This window comes from Denticeps clupeoides, chromosome 8 (genome assembly GCF_900700375.1).
Source record: "Denticeps clupeoides chromosome 8, fDenClu1.1, whole genome shotgun sequence".
NCBI classification, from domain to species: domain Eukaryota; kingdom Metazoa; phylum Chordata; class Actinopteri; order Clupeiformes; family Denticipitidae; genus Denticeps; species Denticeps clupeoides.
This window is the reverse complement of record NC_041714.1, coordinates 4,211,108-4,231,911: the sequence shown is the minus strand read 5'-3', so window position 1 is coordinate 4,231,911 and position 20,804 is coordinate 4,211,108. Positions and strand designations below refer to the sequence as shown.

Below are 20,804 nucleotides of genomic sequence, written 5' to 3'. Positions count from 1 at the left end.
CTGTAGCATGAAACACCATTTAAAAAGCCCTGATCTTTCTCTTTTACTGGACTAGGCAGAAAATAACCTGCATTAAGCGAGCAAGGGTTAGTAATTTGTTGAATCTAAGAATATTCTTTCTAGGTGTGCTGTTCAGTTCACTTCACACTGCTAACTTTGCATTGTAAATTTATGTTTGCATAATTCAAACGCACTTAAAAGGTTCTTGGTTGAGATCACCCTAGTTTGCCTGAGCAGGATGTGGAAAAAAACTTTTCTCCATCTTGACAGATAATTTAAGCATTTTAATACTACAGTGAATGACTAATGTGACGCAGGAAAGCAGCTTAACCAAATTTGGGCTGATTGGACTAGGCTTCAGTTCATCTGCTTTCCAACTACAGCACACCCACTCTGTCCTCAGAGGACTGAATCACACTCGTCTTTGGAGACACACACTCACCTTCTGGTCCCACACAGAGCACTGCATCAGCAGTAGGTGGGCATCTCCCACAATGCACCTGTTCAAAGGGCTTGTGGAAAGAATAAGAAAAATAATAATCTACAAAAACTGTTAAAATGAATGTGAGACATGCGTTTAAAGAGAAAATCTTTTTTATTGATAACATACATGAATTATCAATGGGCAAAAATATATCAAAGCATCCCATCCACAAGAGGCTCTACAGGGACAGCAGGGGTGCATCACCATTCAAGGGTCCGTTGTGTGAGTTTTTCGAGCATTTACCAGTCAAGAGATATAGGGCTGCCGTACATCCTCCACAGCATTTTAACAAATGCAAGAGGCTAAAAGAGGGCGTGTCAAAAATGAAATCCCCACCCAACCCAGAACACAAAACAAGACCACTGGCAAAGTACAGATAAGATAAGATGAGATCATTTATGGCTAATTGAGGTGTTTTAAATATACAATCGCCAATGCTGCCCGGTAGCTTCCACCAAATGTGGGGTTTCAGGCTTTCGAAAGCCCTGTTTTTTTCCAGCTGGAATCCTAGCTATAATCTCTTCTACTGACTGTTGATCTAATGTCAAGAGCTCACTGGAAATGAAATGGACAGACCGCAGATGGCTGAATCAAGAATAGTAACATCAAATTTGTCCGCAGAGAATGTTGACGTAATATTGATACCAAAACCAGAAAGGATACAAGAACATGATTATAAAAAAATAAATACATTGTACACTGCATAATAAACTATGTTCTACTTCCAAAGTGTGAAGAATGGTGTCTGTACCCTTTAATCTTCATACATGTTGAAAAATGTCTTTACAGTGAAGAAAGACTACACAGAATTACAATTATACAGCAACTGTAGGCTATTTTGTCTGAAATATACCAGCACAATACACGAAAATCAAAATGACAAAACAAATGATTCTTCATGAAAAGCAAATATTATATCAGAGTGGGTATTAAAGGACCTTGCAATTGGCTCCTTGGTCTGTAGCTTTAAAAAATTGTTTCAAAAAACCTCCAGGGAGGTAACCTTCACACTCAACTCAAATTTGGGGGGGAGAAATAAATGATGCACCAGGCACAATAATAACATTCTTTAAACAAAATAAGAATGACCTTTTTTTTTCTTTTAAAACCTCAATACCCAGTGCTTTGTGACTAATGAACCAAGCTTATAGTGCCCCGTACACAAAAGGAAACTCGGCGCACCACTAATGGCCTAGCAGAACATGCATGTCATGATGTTACACTTTCCTTACATATTAAAACAAAATTTTACAGATTTTTAAAAGGAAAATTCATAAGGGGCATTTCTCAATTTGTCTGAGATCACACTGTGACAAACAACAATGATATAATAATAGTAATAATAACAATAATAACAACAACAATAATATAAAATTGTTGACAGTAATAATTGTACACTTCGCAGATTTCACTCTCCTGTTACAGTTTTCAGATTTTTAAAAATGTTTTAAGAGGAATAAAAAGAACAAGTACACCATAAGAAAAATAGATTGAGGATAGAGTGAAAACAGTGCAAAGAATTTTCAGGGTGTTTGCTTAAATCACTAAGTATTTATTTTTTAAAAAAACTGTTTATAAAAATAAAAAACAAAGCAATTTTAAAATATATAAAATAAAAAAAAACTATGAAAAATAATAAACACTTTTGCCAAGTCTGGTAACACGCTTTGCTTTAAAATTCAGTACCTCAATGTTTTAAACTCTTTTGTATTTTCTCTCTCTCTCTCTTTTTTTTTTTTTTTAAGATTTAACGTAGTGGTTCTCAACTCCGGTCCTCAAGCTCCGGCACTGTACAGGTTTTTGTTCCAACCAGGTCCTACAAAACAAATAATTTATTTAAAAAAAAAAAAACTGAGTTTTTTTTTTGTCTGAAGTGCACACAATACTTAATTTTTTTAACTAAACGGTTAAATAAAATATAACCCTTTGCTGTGAAATAAGCAGAAAAGAAACCACAGTGCACCGTCAGGCAGGCGGCACACAGAGACCCGAGGTTGGAACAAGAACCCACAGATGCGGCAGTCATTGCTAACACTGGTTATCTGAGACTCGGGGGTACAACTGACCAAACACTACCCTATACACCAACTGTGTAAGCAGCAATAGAAAGTGAATTAACACACACACACCCACACACACACACATTCCTTATCGCTCATAACCAAACAAAACACACGCATACACTATGCATGAGAGCTGTAAATCAAAAACATTCATCTGCACCAGCGGGCAATGACTAGAGGACCGGATTTGAGGACTCGCGTGCGACCGTGACTCGGCACATATACACTGCATGAACAAGCCAAACTCCACCAACTGACAACCCTACCACCTCTATGTACCCCCCCCCCCCCCCACCTTCACATCCACCCTATGAACACGACCAATCGATAACCCTGCCCCCCACCCATCTACTGGGACGACTGAGACGTGGGGTTGTCGCTTTTGCTCTCCTGGCTGGAGGGAGCTTTGCTGTTCCAGGGGCTGTTGGTCCCCAGCGCAGGAGAGTTGTTGAAACTGTCCTCATCGTCGATGCCATTGGCTGCATCAAACTGTGTGTTCTCCAGTCGCGTGATCAGCCGCTCGTCCTCGTCCCCGAACTCCCCTCCCATCAGAGTGGGCTCGCCTACCACCATCACATCCTGCAGAGGACAGGAAGGGGCGCAAACATTATCCCCGCTACCCCTGGGAGGGGGCGGACGGGGTGGACGCCTTTAACCTACTGTTCCCCAACAGCACACACTGCAGACGGCCCTGAGCTAAGAAGCATTTCACTTCCAGAGGACCAAACCAGCGCCCACAGCAAGCACCTCAACCAGCAGAACTGGTCCCTGAAGTGTGTGGGACTGCAACAAGTCGCTGGACACAAATGACGGTCCCAGGACATTTTAAAAACCGCCCTCCTGGCACACAAGACCTCTGCTGACCTGGCCTGCGCTACCCTACATTACAAGGCTGGCGGCGGGCATCCCTGATCCTTGAGTGCAGCACGGATTCATTCCACCTCGGGTCTCAGTTGTGGCGCAAAATCCCCTGCCATGACAGGCAATCAATCAATCAAAAGCATGTGTAACCCACAGACGCGCGGTCCTGAAGGACCAGGGACTGCCCATTATTGGATCATGTCCAGGTGTCGCTTAAGATTGGGTTTAACCTCTAACGTTGCCCACAATGCTTCTGGCATGCAGAGATAGACCCACCTCCCTCCCACCTTGCCCCAGTGGTCTACATCGGTAAAGATGGGAATGGGATGCTTACAGGTACCTGGCTGGAGAGGGCAAAGCTGCTGGCTGGACTCTTCTTCTTACTGTTGCTGTTGTTGTTGTTGCCCCCACCCGCGCTCATGGTACTGCCCCCGGACATCTTCCTTTTTCGCCTCTTGTTGGGTGCTTGTCTCGCTGGTTCAGCTAAATCCAGGGATTTTAAAATCAACGGTATCACAAGCTTGTCGTGAAATGGGTACATACTGGTTCATACTGTAACTAATACAAATCTAGCAAGGCCGCCACACAAAACAAGGAAGTAGAAGGACAAAGAAAACTTTGTGACTTTGCCACTAGCACACTTGGTTCCATGTGTACTATTTAGGTTTTGTTTAGCTGACCATCCTCTCTAAACATTTATTTTAAAATATTTAGTTTTGACAATGGACCAAAAAGTGTCCATTCTTGACTGCTACAGCATTCACAGAACATGCATTTACATACTGTGAGAACTGAAAAATACTTCTTAGCCCAGCTCACAAAAAACATACAAAGAGAACATACACAGTCTAAACATAAAAAGTGTGCATATTCATAATTTGCTTAAGATAAAGAAGAAAAAAAGAAGGTTGTAAAAATACAGCAGTGTACCTGGTGGGGCAACCATCCTCTGCCACTTCTGGAACAGGCAGGTCTTCAGGCAGTCCCGTGGGCTGAGACTGTACGTCTTGTGCCTGGACATGAGCTCCTGCATTGGCTCCAGGATCACACAGAGCTGAGCAGAGAGAGAGAGAGAGAGAGAGAGAGACATCAAACAGCTTTATCACATGTGAGCGAGACATGCAACCCAAAGTTTATGGAAAGTTCTTGAGACTTAATAAATTTAAATGGTGTTTAAGCAAATGGCATGAAATTTCAGAAGTACTGATACATTTTAAAGGGTTATTGATTACAATTTTTCATTGCTAGTTAAATATACCAGCCACTGCAAAAAACACTACTTACTCTGAGGTAGTTTAACGTAGAGTTGGAGAGGCCGCATCTCGTGATGTTTTTCGATAACTGGTCCAACATCTGAGGGTCCTGTGCCTGTGATGACAATGACGAGCGCATACTTATCGGTACAACACAGTCTAATCCATGTGTTTGTTAACCTCAGGTAGGACTGAACGATATGGAAAAAATTACATTTTGCTACGCTCGCCATGAGGTTTGCGCTTCCTCTCAAATCAACTGTAGCGCTTACTGCGGGGTTCAACACAAAAAAATATGCGTTGTAGATCTCTGGACACTCAGAGACTGCTAGGACTCCATCATTCCAACTTTGTGTGTGTGTTTCGAAGAGGAAGACCAAACACTGCCCTATTGATTCTATTAGTTGTGTGAAAATGCGGTCAGAAGTCAAAGTTAAACAACCCTAACATTACATATGTATATGCAGAACCGATTGGGTAAGTGGTTCTGATTCGGCACTGACAGCTGCTCTGGTGCCATGAAGGACACAGAGAATAATGTGTTTCAGAGCAAAGCGCAGCGCATGTCATGTTGAGTCTGAAAAAGACTGCAGCCCGGCAGGTGTGAGGGCGCATGGGCCAGACCTCTGAATGACGTTATGCTGATGTTCCTGTGTGAAAGACAGTCATGCTCAGCAATCAGATGTGTCCCATGTTAAAGCTACACCCATTTAAATGCAAGCAGGGACGCTCGTTCTCAGCTCATGGTATGCTAGTTACATTGCAGTTCTTATGCTACAGTTTTTAATAAACATAATATAGTGAATCATCACAAATTATATCACAGTACTTCTCAAATAAATCATTCAGCCCTAACCTCAGGTCGAATCAAAATTCCCCATTGGACAGGAAGAAGTAAGCGCACTCACGTGCATGGCCAAGATGCTGCGTGGGACCACCTCTCGGTGCTGTCGTATGCTGAAGTGCCACGTTTTAATTCTCATCATGTCATCAAACATGAACTCCAGATACAGACGGCCCTCTACGCAAACCTGAGCAGCATGAACAGAGAATAGGGAGAGGAAGTGGATTCTTAAATGTTAAAAAAAGCCACAAAAACATTTAGACAACAGAAAGAAACTGACAAAAGTAAAAAACTGAACCTGATTAAAGTAGTTAGTCTTAAATGTGTATATTTAACACATTTGGTTCTTAGGCATACCTGTGTGAACATGGGTTTGCCATTTTGCGTGACCATAGTGCACTGATCACAGTCTAACGACACAAAATTATTGTGAAAAGACTCCTTGGGATGCTTCAGAACATAAAACAGCTCAGTCGCCCCTCCTTCAAAGATACTCCGGAAGTACCGTGGAATCAGCGTCCGGCCAATGGCTGTTCAAAAGAGAATCTTACATTCAGCTGCTACGTTTATTAGACTTATTTAAAACAGAAATTGTTGTAACTGAATAAAAAATAATCTTACTGTATCGCTTAGGCCCATCTTCGAGACAGAAAGTGATTGTGAGCATAGCATCATCTTCAAAAAACTCTGTTGTGAAAGCATCCCACCACAAGTTGTCACAGTCCTAGAGTGTCAGAAAAAGATATAAAAATACAACGTGAACATGCACCTGCTACATCTAGAGTACTAGCAAGGAAACATCCACCACTCTCAAAACAAAAAAGCAGCATAATTATTACTTGTAAACCTGTCTTTATGGCCAGGATGTTAAATTACTGAAATTGAAAAGTGTACAACTATATTTATAGGGATAAATATGTTAGTCTGAATTCTTTTGACAGAAATAACCGTTCTCCATTTGAATGTCTGAATGTTTTCAGGTTATTATATGGTAACGGTCACCATTTTAGTGGATACCCTAACATGTTGTGAATAATGTAAAATTGATTATGTTAGTAAGGAGACCCTCTAACATATTAAACATTAAACAATACTCCTGTGTATTTAACATCAATTGGCCGCTTTAAGCCGGCATACGCTGTGCAATTTCTGGACTGTTTTTAAATTGTGCATGGAGTTGGACACCTGAAGTTCGACCGAATCTCAGCTTGATCGAGCATCGTATAGTGTACATGATGAAAAGAACACCGACTCACCGCTCCAAACCAAGTCTAGAACAGCAATCAGATGATTGTCAGAAAATCCAACCTGTTTGAGATCACTATGCACGTGCAAACGTGAAGTACAAGTCTGGCAGCACAGCGTGTGGTGTGGACACAGCACATGGAAGCTCGGCTCATTGAGCTGTGGCAGACACACACACATGCCTTTTTCCCTAGCCCACTTATCATGCCTGGAACGACAGGAACTATATACACTGCTCAATTTAAGGAAACACAAACAACACAATGTAACTCCAAGTCAATCACACTTCTGTAAAAATCAAACTGTTCACTTAGGGAACACTGATTGACAATCAACTTCACGTGCTGCTGTGTATGCTTTACCTCCACCTTTGTGCAAGGAGGAACAAGAGGAGCACTGCCAGAAACAGACTCCATGAGGGTGGTATGAGGGCCCGACATCCACAGGTGGGGGTTGTGCTTACAGCCCAGCACCATGCAGCACGTTTGGCATTTGCCAGAGGACACAAAGTTTGGCACAGCCCTCCATGTGCTCAACAGGTAGCCTGACTGCCATTAGATACCGAGAAGAGATCCTCAGGCTCTCTGTTCCTCCTAATGCTTGACAATGCTAGACACCTAGTGTTGCTGATGTGTAAGCAGTTCCTGCAAGACGAAGGCATTGATGCTGTGGACTGGCCCGCCCGTTCCCCAGATCTGAATCCAATCGAGCACATCATTTGGGACATCATGTCTCGGTCCATCCAACACCACGTTGCATCACAGACTGTCCAGGAGTTGCTGGATGCTTTAGTCCAGGTCTGGGAGGAGATCCCTCAGGAGACCATCCTCATCAGGACCATGACTAGGTGTTGTAGGGAGGTCATTCAGTCGCGTGGAGGCCACACACACTACTGAGCTTCATTTTGACTTGCTTTTAGGACATTACATCAAACATTACATGCCTGTAGTGTGTTTCCCCACTTTAATTTTGAGTGTGACTCCAAATTCAGACCTGCATGGGTCGATAAATTTGATTTCCATCAATAATTTGTGTGAGCACATTCAACTATGTAAAGAACAAAGTAGAAAATTTAATTCATTCAGATCTAGGATGTTTTGTGTTCCTTTTATTTTTTTGAGCAGTGTAGTTGTCCATACTGCATGTTGTAATCTGTAGTGTGTACTCCTTACCACTAGGGACAGTGTCGTGGCCGCAAAACAAAGGAATGAATAAATACCTGTATCTTGACTATGCGCACATAGTTAACAGCAAGCATATTTCTGACTTAAATTAGATATTTTAAGGGATTAGTGAAAACAAAATTCCTTCCTGCACAATGTGTTTAATACTTTATGGAAACCGATTGCTCCACCTTTTCGATACTCAAATTTCCCATTGAGAGTGCCAATGTGATGTTCACGATCGTCAATTTTGATATGCCTGGTTCTTCTGGACAAACTGGCCGAAATGTGGTCACATTTCAGGGATTTCGAGCCATTCTGCGCTGCAGATGGGTTAATTGTTTTAAAAGTTAAATAAATGTTGATGATGGATTAATCTGCGTTAACGTGTTAATTTTGACAGTCCTAATATATGTATTTATGTGTAAGCGTGCGTGTGTGCATATATAAACTAATTTGTGTTTCTTTCACCTTACTTAACCAGTAAAGTGTAGCCATAGATGTTGATGCACAAAACTGCACAAATGGCCAAAGCAGCACCTTTCGCTTTGTTGAGCATCGCTACGGATGTAGGATCTTCCTCTTATTATTCAGTGTTCACACTTTCGGGAATGGGAATCTGATATGTTCGTATTGCTTGTGTAGTGTAGGCAGTCAAGTCGGACCAAAGTATTGGACAGCATGTTTACCAGATGACTGGAAAGATTTCTGTGCATGCCCGGCTTTACGTTATGCTCAGAAACACAACTGTAACTTTTCACACAGACAGTACCACCATGATGCAGCTTCTTTCTGACGTCCTTTGTCGCATTTCTCCAGGGATGGGTAAGTTGTACCATTTGACTGAGACATTAAAAGTTGGTAACTGACTGATGAGAAAAGTCTCACCTCTGTCCAGTTCTGTAGCCGTTTGTTGAGCTCAAATATTCTATAGTCTGTCTGGTTCCCATACGGTGTGTGTCTCCTATGAAAGAAAAGGTTGAACACAGAGTTAAAAAATCGTGGACGCTTATTTTCAAAGTGAATTAAAATGTGTTCAAATTGGCCTTATCCCTCATTTTAAACCATGAACAACATGACTTCAGATGACTTAATGTAAAGTGTACCTACCCTATCCCTGGCTCCAAATATGTAGGAGGGTACATGGGTGTGGGCCTGTAATGCCACAAAACATGCAGCTATAACATCACTGGATAGGCACAAGTACATTGTGCATTCACTCAAACCAGCTCACGTAATAAGAGGTTCTCTCAAGTTACACAACCGGCACAACTCTCAGCAGCAAATCAAAACCTACCCCACGTCTCTGTCCAACATGGTGCCTGGGTGAAAGGGGGGGAAGGCACTACCGTTGGGGGGCTCCTTTGGGGAGTACAGCTTGAATGACTTCGAGGAGCAGCCTGCCAACATCGAGGACAAAAGCAAATGAATACCTGAGGGGTGTTCAGGACAGCATGGATTCTTGAATGCACGGCTGTATGAAGAATGCACAGGAGGGCTTAAAAAAAACTATGTAGGACACACTGCTTCCTCTGTTCCACGTATTGCATTTCTGGCTGCTGCTTTTACACGTTCCAAACTGTTTAAAGGAATTTCTGCAATCTGAGCAGAAAACAAACTAAATTTGCACTAGCAACAGAATAAGAAAAAAAAAAACATCATAAGGCAGACCGTAAAAATGTGAACCGACAAATGCTGCGTGAGCTGCTCTGTACATTTTTACTGCTGTAACAAGATGGCCCGAGTAATCATATATGCACTGAGTCTGCACCCATCCCCCCCTTCATTCTGCCAGCACTTTAACCCTTTCTGGGCTAGTTCCACCATTCAACTGTGAGCTCCCCTCCCAGACACAAAGCTTGGCTGCATATTTAGACCACCAACATGCCTTCTGCACACTGTCCTGGTATCGTTGTAATATTAACCTCTCCTTTGTAGAAATGGCTTCAATAACAGCTGGCGAGAGGAGGCAGGTCCTCTTAGTTTAATGGACAGCCTTGCACATGCTTTGAAGAGCACGGGAGTAGAAGGCAAAAACTGTTACTATAATATACACAATTGATGCATTATATTTATTTTGATTGCAAAAAAAAAAGAGAGAGAGAGTAAGAAGCTGTGTTGGCCAAAGTGTATAAAAGTTGCTCAAGCCTCCATTTGATTACGACTGGTGCAGGTTTTATGCATGGTATGGAGACAGATGCACCTCCGACACCCAACCCCCACTCACCCCACCCCTAACAACACACGCAGGCACGCAAAGCCCATCGCTATAATCCCCTTTCAGCTAAACTAGGGGGGCAAAAAGCTACGAAAACGGTGTGGCAGGGCCCTGGCACGCAACTAAAGGCTTTATAAGCAAATTCTTTTATGTAAAGATGCCGGCACAACTGCGAGGAGCAGCAGCGAATATTCACATCCCAACAAACACGGTCCGCGGGTTCCCAACATCCCTGCTGGGTCTTTGAGGCACGTTGTCGCACCTTTTTAAATCCTCCCTGCGTCCGATGCATGCAAACTCATGGGCGCAGGTTAGCAGGTGCACTGGAATGACATTACCACGTATTTCTTCATCGTAACAAAAAAAAAAAACACTGGAGTTTATAACTGGCCGCCTCCCCTCCAGCAAAACGCTGTATATTCATATTGAAAATCTGGAGAAGCACCACAAAAGCATACAAAACGGACACCTTCAATGCAATCTGGCTTTACCTGGCCATAATACTGTATTAGTTGTTTGTTTGTTTTTAATCGCTCATACCTACTATTAAATAAGGAAAATAAAACGACATTTAAAATTACAGCACGAGCGTCAAGTCTTCATTTGACGAGCGACGGCGTGCCGAAGTTCATGCTAACGCCAGGTAGCTACATGCTAGCGGCGGCGCGGGGTTCCCTCCAGCGGCGGCTAACATGCTAGGCTAACGCGCTAAAGAGAACCGCCCGCTCGGAGCCTGTCCGACACGAAACACGCCCCGGCCGGGCCGCTCTCCCCAAAAAACTCGCAGGGGACGCCGAGAGCAGGCTCGCTCGACGCGGGCAGTGTTGGCGACGAGCAACGCTACTTTACCTGCAGAGAAGTCCGGAGCAGAAACGACGCTCCTCGTCAGCTAGCGAGAGCCCACCGCTCACCCCTCCAGGCGAGAACTACCAGTTTCGCCCCGTTCGCCGACCATCACCCGGGCGTAAACTGTCGGCAAAAGACGCGAGGGCTGCCCCGCGCCGAACTACGCGGCGACTTGAATTAAAAGAGACGCATCGTTCGCGGCGTGGAGAGTGGAAACCGATCGCAAGTCGCTGCTCCGGGACGCGAGTGGAGCCTTTTGTTCCCCCGGGCGGCACGAACAATGGCTGAAGCGGCCCTCCGTCCCCCCCTCAACACGCTCTCGTCAGCCCCCTCTCCACGACGAGCCCCCCGACAGTGTCGAATCTCGCCTCAAGGGTCCCTGGCCCCCTCCCCCAGTCCTACTCCAATCCTACTACAGCCCACGGCAGCCTAATGCACCAGCACCGCAGCTTTAGCGTTCAGTAAAACGTTCCTGTTGTTGTTTACCTCACAGATCAGTCTGGGCATGACTTCCTTTTAAAAATTCACTTTTAACCTGCGAAAGATAAAGCTATAAAAGAAAAGGCTGTTGTACTACGACACGACCATTTATGTATGTGTTATAATCATGTGAAATTAACGTTTGAAAATGAATGAATTCCCACCTAATCGCACGTCTGAACCATTTAGTTTGTTGCGTGAATTCCATATGGATCTTTTGGGTCAGTTTCTTATGGATATGTTACAAACTGAAACATGTCAGTGGAACTAAGCAGGTCCTCCTCATTTGGAAATGTTCCGTGTTTGTGTGGTCAGGCTCCCAGAAATATCTGAACGTCCTACCGAGAGACGTGGACGGCAGCGTCATTGTAAATGACAGCCACCGGTGTTCGGAGAGACTCGGAGTGCACGGTTAAAAAAAAAACCACCACATCAGTAGGGAGATTCTGTGGTTCCGTCTGCCTGGCCTGGGGCACAGCACCCAGCTAATTCCAGGCTGGCTGTTTGTCACATGTGAGGAGCATGTGATGGGTCATGCTTCTCCAAGTTTCTGCACGCAGAGGCGCTGCCGGCATCCCTGTCCAGTCTTCCAGCCCTGACTGTTAAACAGAGCCGCCCTTGTTCCCGTGCTGATGCGCGGCAAGACCCATAAAAATCTATATTTGCTATTCATACTGTACGTTAAATTCAGCGGAGTGTGATGTTGGGAGAACTGTGGTTCTCCCCCTGGACGTCCTTCATCCAGAGGATTAATTCAGTTTGACGTCCAGTGTGGATAAGAGACATGGCTGCAGGCCGTCGCTGACGGGATCTCCCTCCCTGATGAAATGCCTGCTTCCCTTCACTAAGCTCCTGGGCTTCTCCGACACCCGGCCTGTCCTCGGCGTACAGATGCATGAGAGCAGGGCCGCTGTACACTGGCACCGGCCGACTGGCGGGGCACGATAACGCACAGCCATACTGACTACTACCAGAGGCCAAGAGCGCAAAGAAATATATTCATTCCTTATCCCTCCATTCGGTCCCTTCTGTCCATTTTCAGCTTTGCCGCTCTGTCCACAAATAATGGCGGCAGGCCGCACAAACAGACGGATCAATCCTGTAATCCACAAATTGAATCCACTGTATGCACATGTATGACTGTGTTCCATGTCTTTCACTGGTGAAAGATGCATTCAGATGCTGAGTGCTATATTGTAGCGCCATCGTGTGGTACAATCAGAAGATTGTGAACCAGTCAACCCATTCAGTGACAATCGGCAGTTTGACAGTACAGGAATCAGATTATAATAACATAAGTCTGATAAAATAAATGTTGAAATAAAACCATTAAAATCTAAATACTTCATTTTGTTGCAATACAGTCCTGACCAAATGAAGCCATTCCAGATAGACTACACATGCAGGGCTCAATGCTTCATGCAATTTGCTCCTCATCTGATGTGTCCATTACCCTGCAACAGAGTACCTCTGGACTCATCAGACCGAATGGCTCGGTCCCACTGATCCAGAGTTAAATCTTTGTACTCCCTAGCAAAGCATGTGGAAATTCTTTTCCTTTCACCATTGGAACATTGAACAAGGCTGTGAGTTCAGCTATGAGTTGAGCGTTCACTACAAATCAAAGACAGTTTTGAACAATGTGCTGGACTGTTCATTTCACTGAGATGTTCGGTTGTGTCTGAGGCAGGTCAGTAATTTGACCATTCAGTCTTCCAACATGAGAAAGTGAAAGTGAAGTGATTGTCATTGTGAAACACTGCAGCACAGCACACGGTGACACAACCAAATGTGTCCTCTGCTTTTAATCATCACCCTTGGTGAGCAGTGGGCATCCATGACAGGCGCCCGGGGAGCAGCGTATGGGGTGCTCAGTGGCATCTTGGCGGACCGGGACTCGAACCGACAACCTTCTGAATACGGGGTCGCTTTTTGTAGCATGCATATTGAACTACCTCGGTCCCCCAATAATTTATTTATTTTAAAGCATTAATCTTGTTGTCGATTCCGACAGGAATTCCCATCCATCTGAAATATCAAATCGCTTGTCTGGCCAGCAACCACAATCTCATTGGCTCTGACAATGCTCTCCTCTCACAACACGCTTTTGGCCACAGAGCACCAGTTACACCTCACAGAACTGCTGAGGAGGTATTTCACCAGAGGCAGTCTTGCCTCAGACGGCGCCTTCCATTACACTGAACCATGCAAGCACATTACAGGAAGGTTTTTAAATGCAGTCATGATGTGTAATTCGGTCCAGACAACAGCTAATGTGTGCCTGTTCCTCCAAACCACACTGCTCTTACAGTGCTGCAAAGCAGAGAAGGTCCCCGATGCAAAATGTGACAAAGATTGTACTTCATGAATAACGCGTCCCCGCATCTTCTGCAGATCAGGAGGGCGCGAGTTGTTTCAAACAACTGCTGGAGAAGTGAAAACCAAAAAAAAAACCCTCCTACAACACGCTTGGCTGTTGTTGCCTGTGATTCAAGTCGCCGATGTATTTTCAGAAACAAGCTGGGTGGGTGTTTGTCAGAATCGTGAATCGCTGGTGGTTGTGATGGCAACAGGAGAAAGCCGCCAGCAGTGCAAATACTGCGAATCTGCTCTTCAGTTGCTGTGGTTCTGACATCAGCCGAGAGACGGAGAGACGGAGAGGGGGCACTGAGAGGGGTGGAAGTGAGATTTGGAGAGAGATTAAGAAGATGAGCAGGAAGACGCAGCCTCTTCGGAGCACAGGTGTGACGGTGGGGGCCGAGAGGGGTGGTGGTGGTGGTGGTGGTGGTGTGAGTGGACCCACCACGTCACCCTTGGTAACAGACCGAAGTGGCACCAGCTAGACGGATATCTAACGGCTCTCACACACGACTGTTCCGTTTAACGTAACGATTTCCAGTTAAAATTCACACAATAAATCACCCGATACTCATTTTTACAATGTATATTAGCACCAGGCACTTAATGTGAATGATGAAGAGTGATCCAAGCCCCTTGTCAGCAAGTCTTGGCAAGGAGACACAGATGTAAAAGATCGGAAGAAAGACTAGACCCAAATCTCTGCTCAGTTAATTACTGGTTTTAATAACTAGGCAAATGAATAATATCACAAATGAAGGGTACTGCAGACTACATCAATCAAGGCAGTGGTTGCCAAAGTTTTTGTCCAAGGATGTACGTAGACTTCGTAGAAAAGCGGCATGGATCATTGCACCTTAAAGTTGGAATTTGTAATGGAATACACAGCTCTCAACATCTCCCGACACTTCGGGAAGCACCGAGTCAAGGTATTGCAGGTTGAATAGAGTGGTTATTAAAAAGTCCAGTTTTTTTATATATATATACAGCCCGTTTCCTGACACATTCGGCCACATTTGTGCCATGAAGAAGCATGTTTTAACAGCGTTGATCTGCACGGCACCTCCCTTCTCGGGAGTCTGTGTCACATGTCAGCCCCCCCTCTCAACATTCTCCCCCCATCGGCAACACGTGACATCATAATGAGAGCCCGCATCCTCGCTCCCCGCTGCCAGAGGCTGACAGCTCGACGAGAGCTGATTCTCCGCACGGGAAGCCATTTTGTTCCAGCCCCGTATAATGAGACGGTTCTGCTGGGCCTGTGTGCAGTTGCCATTTTAGCTCGGCTTTTAGCCGTTTCTCTCTAATCAAGGCGGCCATGTGACTTTCTGCATGAAGTAGCACAGCCCCTGCTGATACCGAGCAGAGCGAGAGGGGAAAGCGAGGGGGAGCAAAGCGGGTGACTGTGCGCTGTTGCCAGTTTGGGCACATTCCCTCCAGTTTGGTTGGTCCCAATTCTACATTGCGCGTCAAAAGAAATGGTTTGGCTGGCCAGACAAAAATGCTCCTGGTTTGAGATCAGTTCAGGATTTTTTGGAAACATACGCACAAAGCCATTAAAACACAAAACCGTCTGTAGCGGGCAACATCAGTGAAGCATTCTACCAGCAACGAACCACAACTGAAAAGGGTGAATACAGGTGAATTAGAAAAGACGTCGCAAAATATTGGTGTTAGGCTGCTTTCATAGGATAATAAGTTGTTCGTGTAGCCCAGAAGTGCAGTGAAAAGCACCTGATCGGTACGTTATGTCATCAAATTGCTAAGTTTTGTATCTTTGGCTGCGTAGGCTGGTAGGCTTTGGCTGGTGTAAACGGCCATGGCAGTCAGTGTACCGAATTCATGTACCGAAATGGCATTTCATTTTTTTGCATTGCACTATAATTTACTGGAGCGTAACCCATCAGCCGTCTCTGGCAACACTGGCTGGAGAGAGGGCGCGGAACTAGCACAGGCCATTTTATCGTGGTTATTCACCATTTACATTCAACAAAGGGATTCCTTCTCCGTCCAGGTTTGGGTCCGACCTTCGGCTAACGTAAATACAATGCAGACTGTCATTGGCCCCGCCGTGCCGGGTGGGGCGGAGTGTGAGGAGGAGGGGGGGGATTCCTCGGACCCGTCTGCTCCACGCAGCCCACGTACTCGCTGGAATGTAAACAAACCTGACTTCAAAACCGACCGGCATGACGAGGGCTGGATTCAGGGAGGTGTGAAACGTTAGATTCCTCCGTCTGGTCGGACGTCGGTTTTATGGTCCTCTTTCCTTTCATGAAAACAGCCCCCCAAAAGAGGGAGGAGGACGGAGGCAATAGCGAAAAACAATCCCGTCTCTCCACCATCCCGCTTCTTTTTTCCCTCTAAAAACTCTCCCTGGCCTCCAAAAAAAAAAAAAAAACCCAGGAACAGTCAAATAGGACGTACGTCTGTGGAAATTTCCACTGCCGAGCCCCGGTGAACGTAATCCGGCTGATTTTAAACAAGTGTCACGCAGCGAACGCTAGCTTGTTTATCAGGCTGCCTGCCAGGAGGGCTTTCATGGCGGGGCCTCGCACACCAAGATACACGAGTTGCGACCAACTCGCTCGAACTGTCTGCCTTCCACCAGTACGAACTTGCCCCCGAGCTGTTTTCTGGTCCAAATCCTGTTTTTAATCTGCGCCCCCATCAAACACGAGGGGATGGGGGGGGGGGTCCTAGAAAATGGGGCTTTTTTTTTTGTTGTTGCAAAGATTGCTTTACATGGAGCATGTGGATTCTGTTAAAATGTTCCTGAATTTGTAAGAGCGAAAGTAAGGAAGAACACGGGAGGTGGGGATCAGGGATGGGGGGGGGTCTTCCTGTGTCAGCTGGGGTTCCCTGGCATCCATCTCTGTGAAGGTGCCATTAAACGGAATTGTAAAGGCTTTCGCTCTACTGCTTTATGGCATGTTACATTCCGCTGGCCAGGAGCCCGTGGTGCTGCGACGTCGGCTCTAGCAGAGCTTCGCGTGTGAGCGGCGGTGTGACGGTGCACGGGCAGCACTCAGAAGGTGTCCATGCACAGGTTAGCAAAGCTTCGCTCGGAGCTGTTGATAGCAGGCTGTTCAGTCACTTCGGGGTCAAAGCCCAGAGAGACAATTGTGGGTGTGATTGGTCTTTGTCGGTCACATGGGTTAGGTGCCATTTTGGAGCTACTATGGATGCCAGCAGAAAGGTCACCGCCAAACCGGTCAGTGAAACTTGTGCTAATCACTTGCATTCAGACCTAGTCTGTGTTGATCATTAATTCATATTATATAGGTGCCTGGTTATGAGTATTTTGTTCGTTTCAAAAACAAACACACAAAATGTCAGCTTTGTCCCCAATTCACGTCGGTTTACACAATGTACGTCCCCTGTCAGACATGTTTACATGTACTTGAAAAATGAGGTTTTACATTTACATTTACAGCATTTACCAGACGCCCTCATCCAGAGCGACTTACAATCAGTAGTTATTACAGGGGACAGTCCCCCCCTGGAGACACTCAGGGTTAAGTGTCTTGCTCAGGGACATGATGGTAGTAAGTGGGATTTTCTGGTTCAGGGGCGAGTGTGTTAAATCACTAGGCCACTACCACCCATAGGTTTTATTCAGCGTAGCACGATGTCTTGATCTGTTTGTGACGGACCACTTCTTACATGTGATGGCGGTGTGTTGTTGCTGCTGTTGATCTAAAGTCCCTTGTAATAACCCCTCAGTTTTGGAAATAGTGCGCAACGATCGTGACTAAGTGTCATAGTTTAACACAAGGAGGCCCTGGTGAGGGCCCATGTCTCCCAGAGGTCCTCCCTCAGTGTCCAGATAGCCCCCTTCTTCTCCGCAAAATGTATTATTGCCATTAAACTGATCGGAGGGGCCAAATTGAATTTGCCGGCTCTGAGATTCCCAGAATGGATTCTCCCTATTAAATTTGCCAGCCCTCAGATCTTCGGCCCTGAGTAATTTGTGTTGCCGCCCTCTCTCCCCGGTGTTCCAGCGACGGCCCTCACATACTCAATCACGCTCAATCATATTCAATCACGCTCAGTCACGGCCCTTGCGCTCACAGGGACCGAGAGCCCCTGGCGTCACCAAATCCACAGACATCGTAAATTGAACAAGCATTCCCTTTATGTTTAATATGCAACGGACGCACACACATGCCGTAACAAGACTGTAACACGAGACCCGATGCACGAAAACACGGGCCGTCAGCAGTGACGGCGTTTCCCCTCGTCTACCGAAGCGCAGCACGAATCCAGTGGCAGAGGCTGACTGAGTACGGAACTGTGCGGTGAAAGAGTATCTGGGTCCTTCCTGCACAAGATGTACCCACTTGTTTAGCCGCCACGAAACGCGACCCCTGCTAAGTGCACAAGAGCAACACGCCAACTCCGGCGTTTAGGCCCTCAAACTTTTTTCTTTGGCTTGACACTCATTGCAAAGAGCGGTCGGAAAAGCAATCAGACAGAAGTGAAGCAGCGATGTCCAAAACACTCATACCCGAGCCAAGCAAAGCCCCCCCCCCCAACTCCACTTGAGGCTCGCAAGGCCCCTCGGAGACCCTCAGAAAAACAAGTTAGGCGAGTGACAGGCGCGGCCGCATGCTGCGAGGCGAAATGCAAAGGGGGGGGGGGCTCTTACCTGGGCAAGCACAGCCTCCTACAGACATCTTCTCACATGTCTGGCTCTGCACAGGGAGAAATGGCTGTGGCGAGCCCACACGCTGCTAGCGTGGGCTTATTCTGAGAACGAGAAACAGAAAAAAGGGGGAGGAGAGTCAGGAGGAGGAGTGCGAGAAGAAAAAAAAAAAAATGTAAAAAAAGAAAGAGAGAAACGAAGAAACGAAAGCCCTCGGAGAAGCAGGAAGCAGGAATTATGCCCCTGCTCAGCTAGCAGAGTGCTGCCTCATTAATATGCAAATTGCAATACTAGTGGGAGGATAAAATATGAGCGAGCGAGTGAGAGAGAGAGAGCCATGTGATGTAGGTTTTTATGTTTGAGTGTGCATGTGCATGCTTGTGCATGCATGCTTGTGCTAGTCTGTTAGAGGTGTGTGTGTGTGTGTGTGTGTGTTTTGCCTCATGCTGCTGCTGCTGCTGCTGCAGTGGGAGATAAACCCTCTCAGCGGGGGCCCAGAGGCGGCGGCTCATTACGGCTCGGCGGAGCCGCAGCTCGCCGTGCTCCGGCACCCCGCCTGCCCTCCTCACGCCTCCCTCCGGGTTCTCCAGACGCACGTTCCGTCTCCTGCATGACTGATCTCCCCGCGCCGCTCCCGTCTACCCGCCCGCCTCGCACCTCCACCTCGCCCGTCTCGCCGCCACTCAATTACCCTCCATCACTGACGCTAAGCAGAGCCGAGAGCTCCGTAATGATTCCAGTCTGTTAGGATTAAAGACCCACACACACACGCAGGCCTTTGGGACAAATACACCCAGACAATTACACACACACACACACACACACACACACAGTCTGACACCAAGGTTACAAAACACCTGCAAAGAGGCTTTTGTCTGCGAACCCCCAAAACCAGTTCCCACCTCCCATCTCTCATTGGCTGCAGTTCACTCCCTCCCTCCCTCCCTCCCTCCCTCCCCAACCTGACTTCACCTCCTCTCTCTCTCTCTCTCTCTCTCTCTCTCTCTCTCTATCACTATCTTTAACTGCTCTTTTTCTCTCTCTCTCTAAAGCACTGAATCTCACACTCCGCTGGGTCCCTTATGCTCCCTGTCATCCCTCCTGTCTGTTGTGCCTGCCAGGCTCTCCACGGCATCAGAGGAGGAGCAGGAGAGAGTGTGGGAACGTCTGACATCCTCGCATCCAGTCCACGCGTCAGTCAGAATCAGCGGGGTGACGGGCCGGCGGGAGGCGGGATGTCGTGTGTGCCGCCAGACAGCTCTGCTTCGTGGATCTGGAGCGACTAGCGTCCGCCTCCGGGCCCTCCGCGTATGCTGCTCTCCTCGCTCGGTATCTCAGCTCAGCGGAGAGCGAGCGAGGGGACGCGTCTTGCGCCCCCTCCCCTCCATACGACTGTTTTACGATACAATAACAACAAAAAAAAAGAACAAAAGACAGACACTGCAGGAAAATATAAAAGTCTGAGGCTTTGGGACGCAGTTGAAACTCTACGCTGTCACGTCCTTGCAGGCACACACACAACGTGTCTCTGAAAACAAAGATGGTCCAAACAACTGTCTACGCCCCCCCTTCCCCACCACACACACACACACACACACGTACACACACACTCCGTCAGATCAGGCAGTGTGAAGGTGTTATTGGCGAGCTGCCATGTACCTGTGCACCGCGCTGCACACCTTTCCCCGTCACCACGCCACGCAGAAGGGATCCTGTGGGGGAGGGGGGGGGGGACAAACAGACGTGAACGCACAACAACAAACAAGAAAAAAAAAAAAAAAAAACAGGTTCTCGTCCTCCGTCCGCCTGACAAGTTGCGAAAGCATGGCATCGCACTCGTAGTTACCTGACTCCCTTTTGTCTGAACCTTGCCGGTGCACCGGGCGGGCGTGCTGAGGTCAGTCTGGGAAGAGAGAAGTGTGAGCCGACAGAGACAGAGACGGGGAGAACGTGTGAGTGAATGAGAGAGAGTGTGTGTGTGTGGGGGGGGGGGGAAACGACAGAAGAAATGGAGTGTGGAGGAGTGCAGGAGAGGAGAGGAGAGGCAGGGAGGGAGGGAGACAGCGCTCACAGATCCACTGGAATAAATATGACGCAGAGCCAGAGCAACTTCTCCAGCCCCACGTACCCAGAGAGGGCACTGTCGCCATGGCAACGGCAGAGCAGTGATAGCGCGCTGGGGCACACAAGGCACGGCATTATTCTCCCGCTCGGTTCCCTGGAAACATGCGGCTCCAGGCAGCCAGGCGAGAGAAAGAGGGAGATGGAGAGAGGGAAGGCGGGCGGGCGGGTGGGCAGCCTGGCGCCTCCGATTCAATTAACTCCACCAATCCCACAGCCCACC

At 46.8% G+C, this 20,804-nt stretch overlaps 1 protein-coding gene across 6 annotated transcripts; it reads right to left on the bottom strand.

Annotated features, from left to right (window-relative positions):
* Window positions 1-576: 576 nt before the first annotated feature.
* ldb1a (LIM domain binding 1a) lies at window positions 577-20,492 on the bottom strand. 6 transcript variants are annotated; one of them, XM_028988588.1, is made up of 13 exons: window positions 20,307-20,489; window positions 20,120-20,172; window positions 18,464-18,564; window positions 9,211-9,313; window positions 9,024-9,068; window positions 8,802-8,877; window positions 6,127-6,229; window positions 5,863-6,035; window positions 5,570-5,692; window positions 4,693-4,776; window positions 4,339-4,462; window positions 3,743-3,891; window positions 577-2,300 (listed from the first exon to the last, which is right to left on the bottom strand). In XM_028988588.1, exons 3-13 carry the CDS (start codon window positions 18,489-18,491, stop codon window positions 2,247-2,249), a joined length of 1,062 nt encoding a protein of 353 aa, XP_028844421.1. In that variant the 5' UTR covers window positions 18,492-18,564; window positions 20,120-20,172; window positions 20,307-20,489; the 3' UTR covers window positions 577-2,246. The 6 variants fall into 6 exon arrangements, with proteins under 6 accessions (XP_028844421.1, XP_028844423.1, XP_028844417.1 ...); XM_028988590.1 differs by having other exon boundaries at window positions 3,749-3,891; XM_028988584.1 differs by lacking the exon at window positions 577-2,300 and adding an exon at window positions 2,850-3,126 and having other exon boundaries at window positions 20,307-20,492.
* Window positions 20,493-20,804: the final 312 nt, after the last annotated feature.

Bases quoted from the DNA above. Each gene is read 5' to 3' on its own strand.
- ldb1a (XM_028988584.1), bottom strand. From the start codon at position 18,491: ATGTCTGTAGGAGGCTGTGCTTGCCCAG. The intron at 9,314-18,463 runs GTAAGAGCCCCC...CGATGTTGGCAG, and splicing joins AGGAGGCTGTGCTTGCCCAG to GCTGCTCCTCGAAGTCATTC. The intron at 3,127-3,742 runs GTAAGCATCCCA...TGTCCTCTGCAG, and splicing joins CCCTCTCCAGCCAGGTACCT to GATGTGATGGTGGTAGGCGA.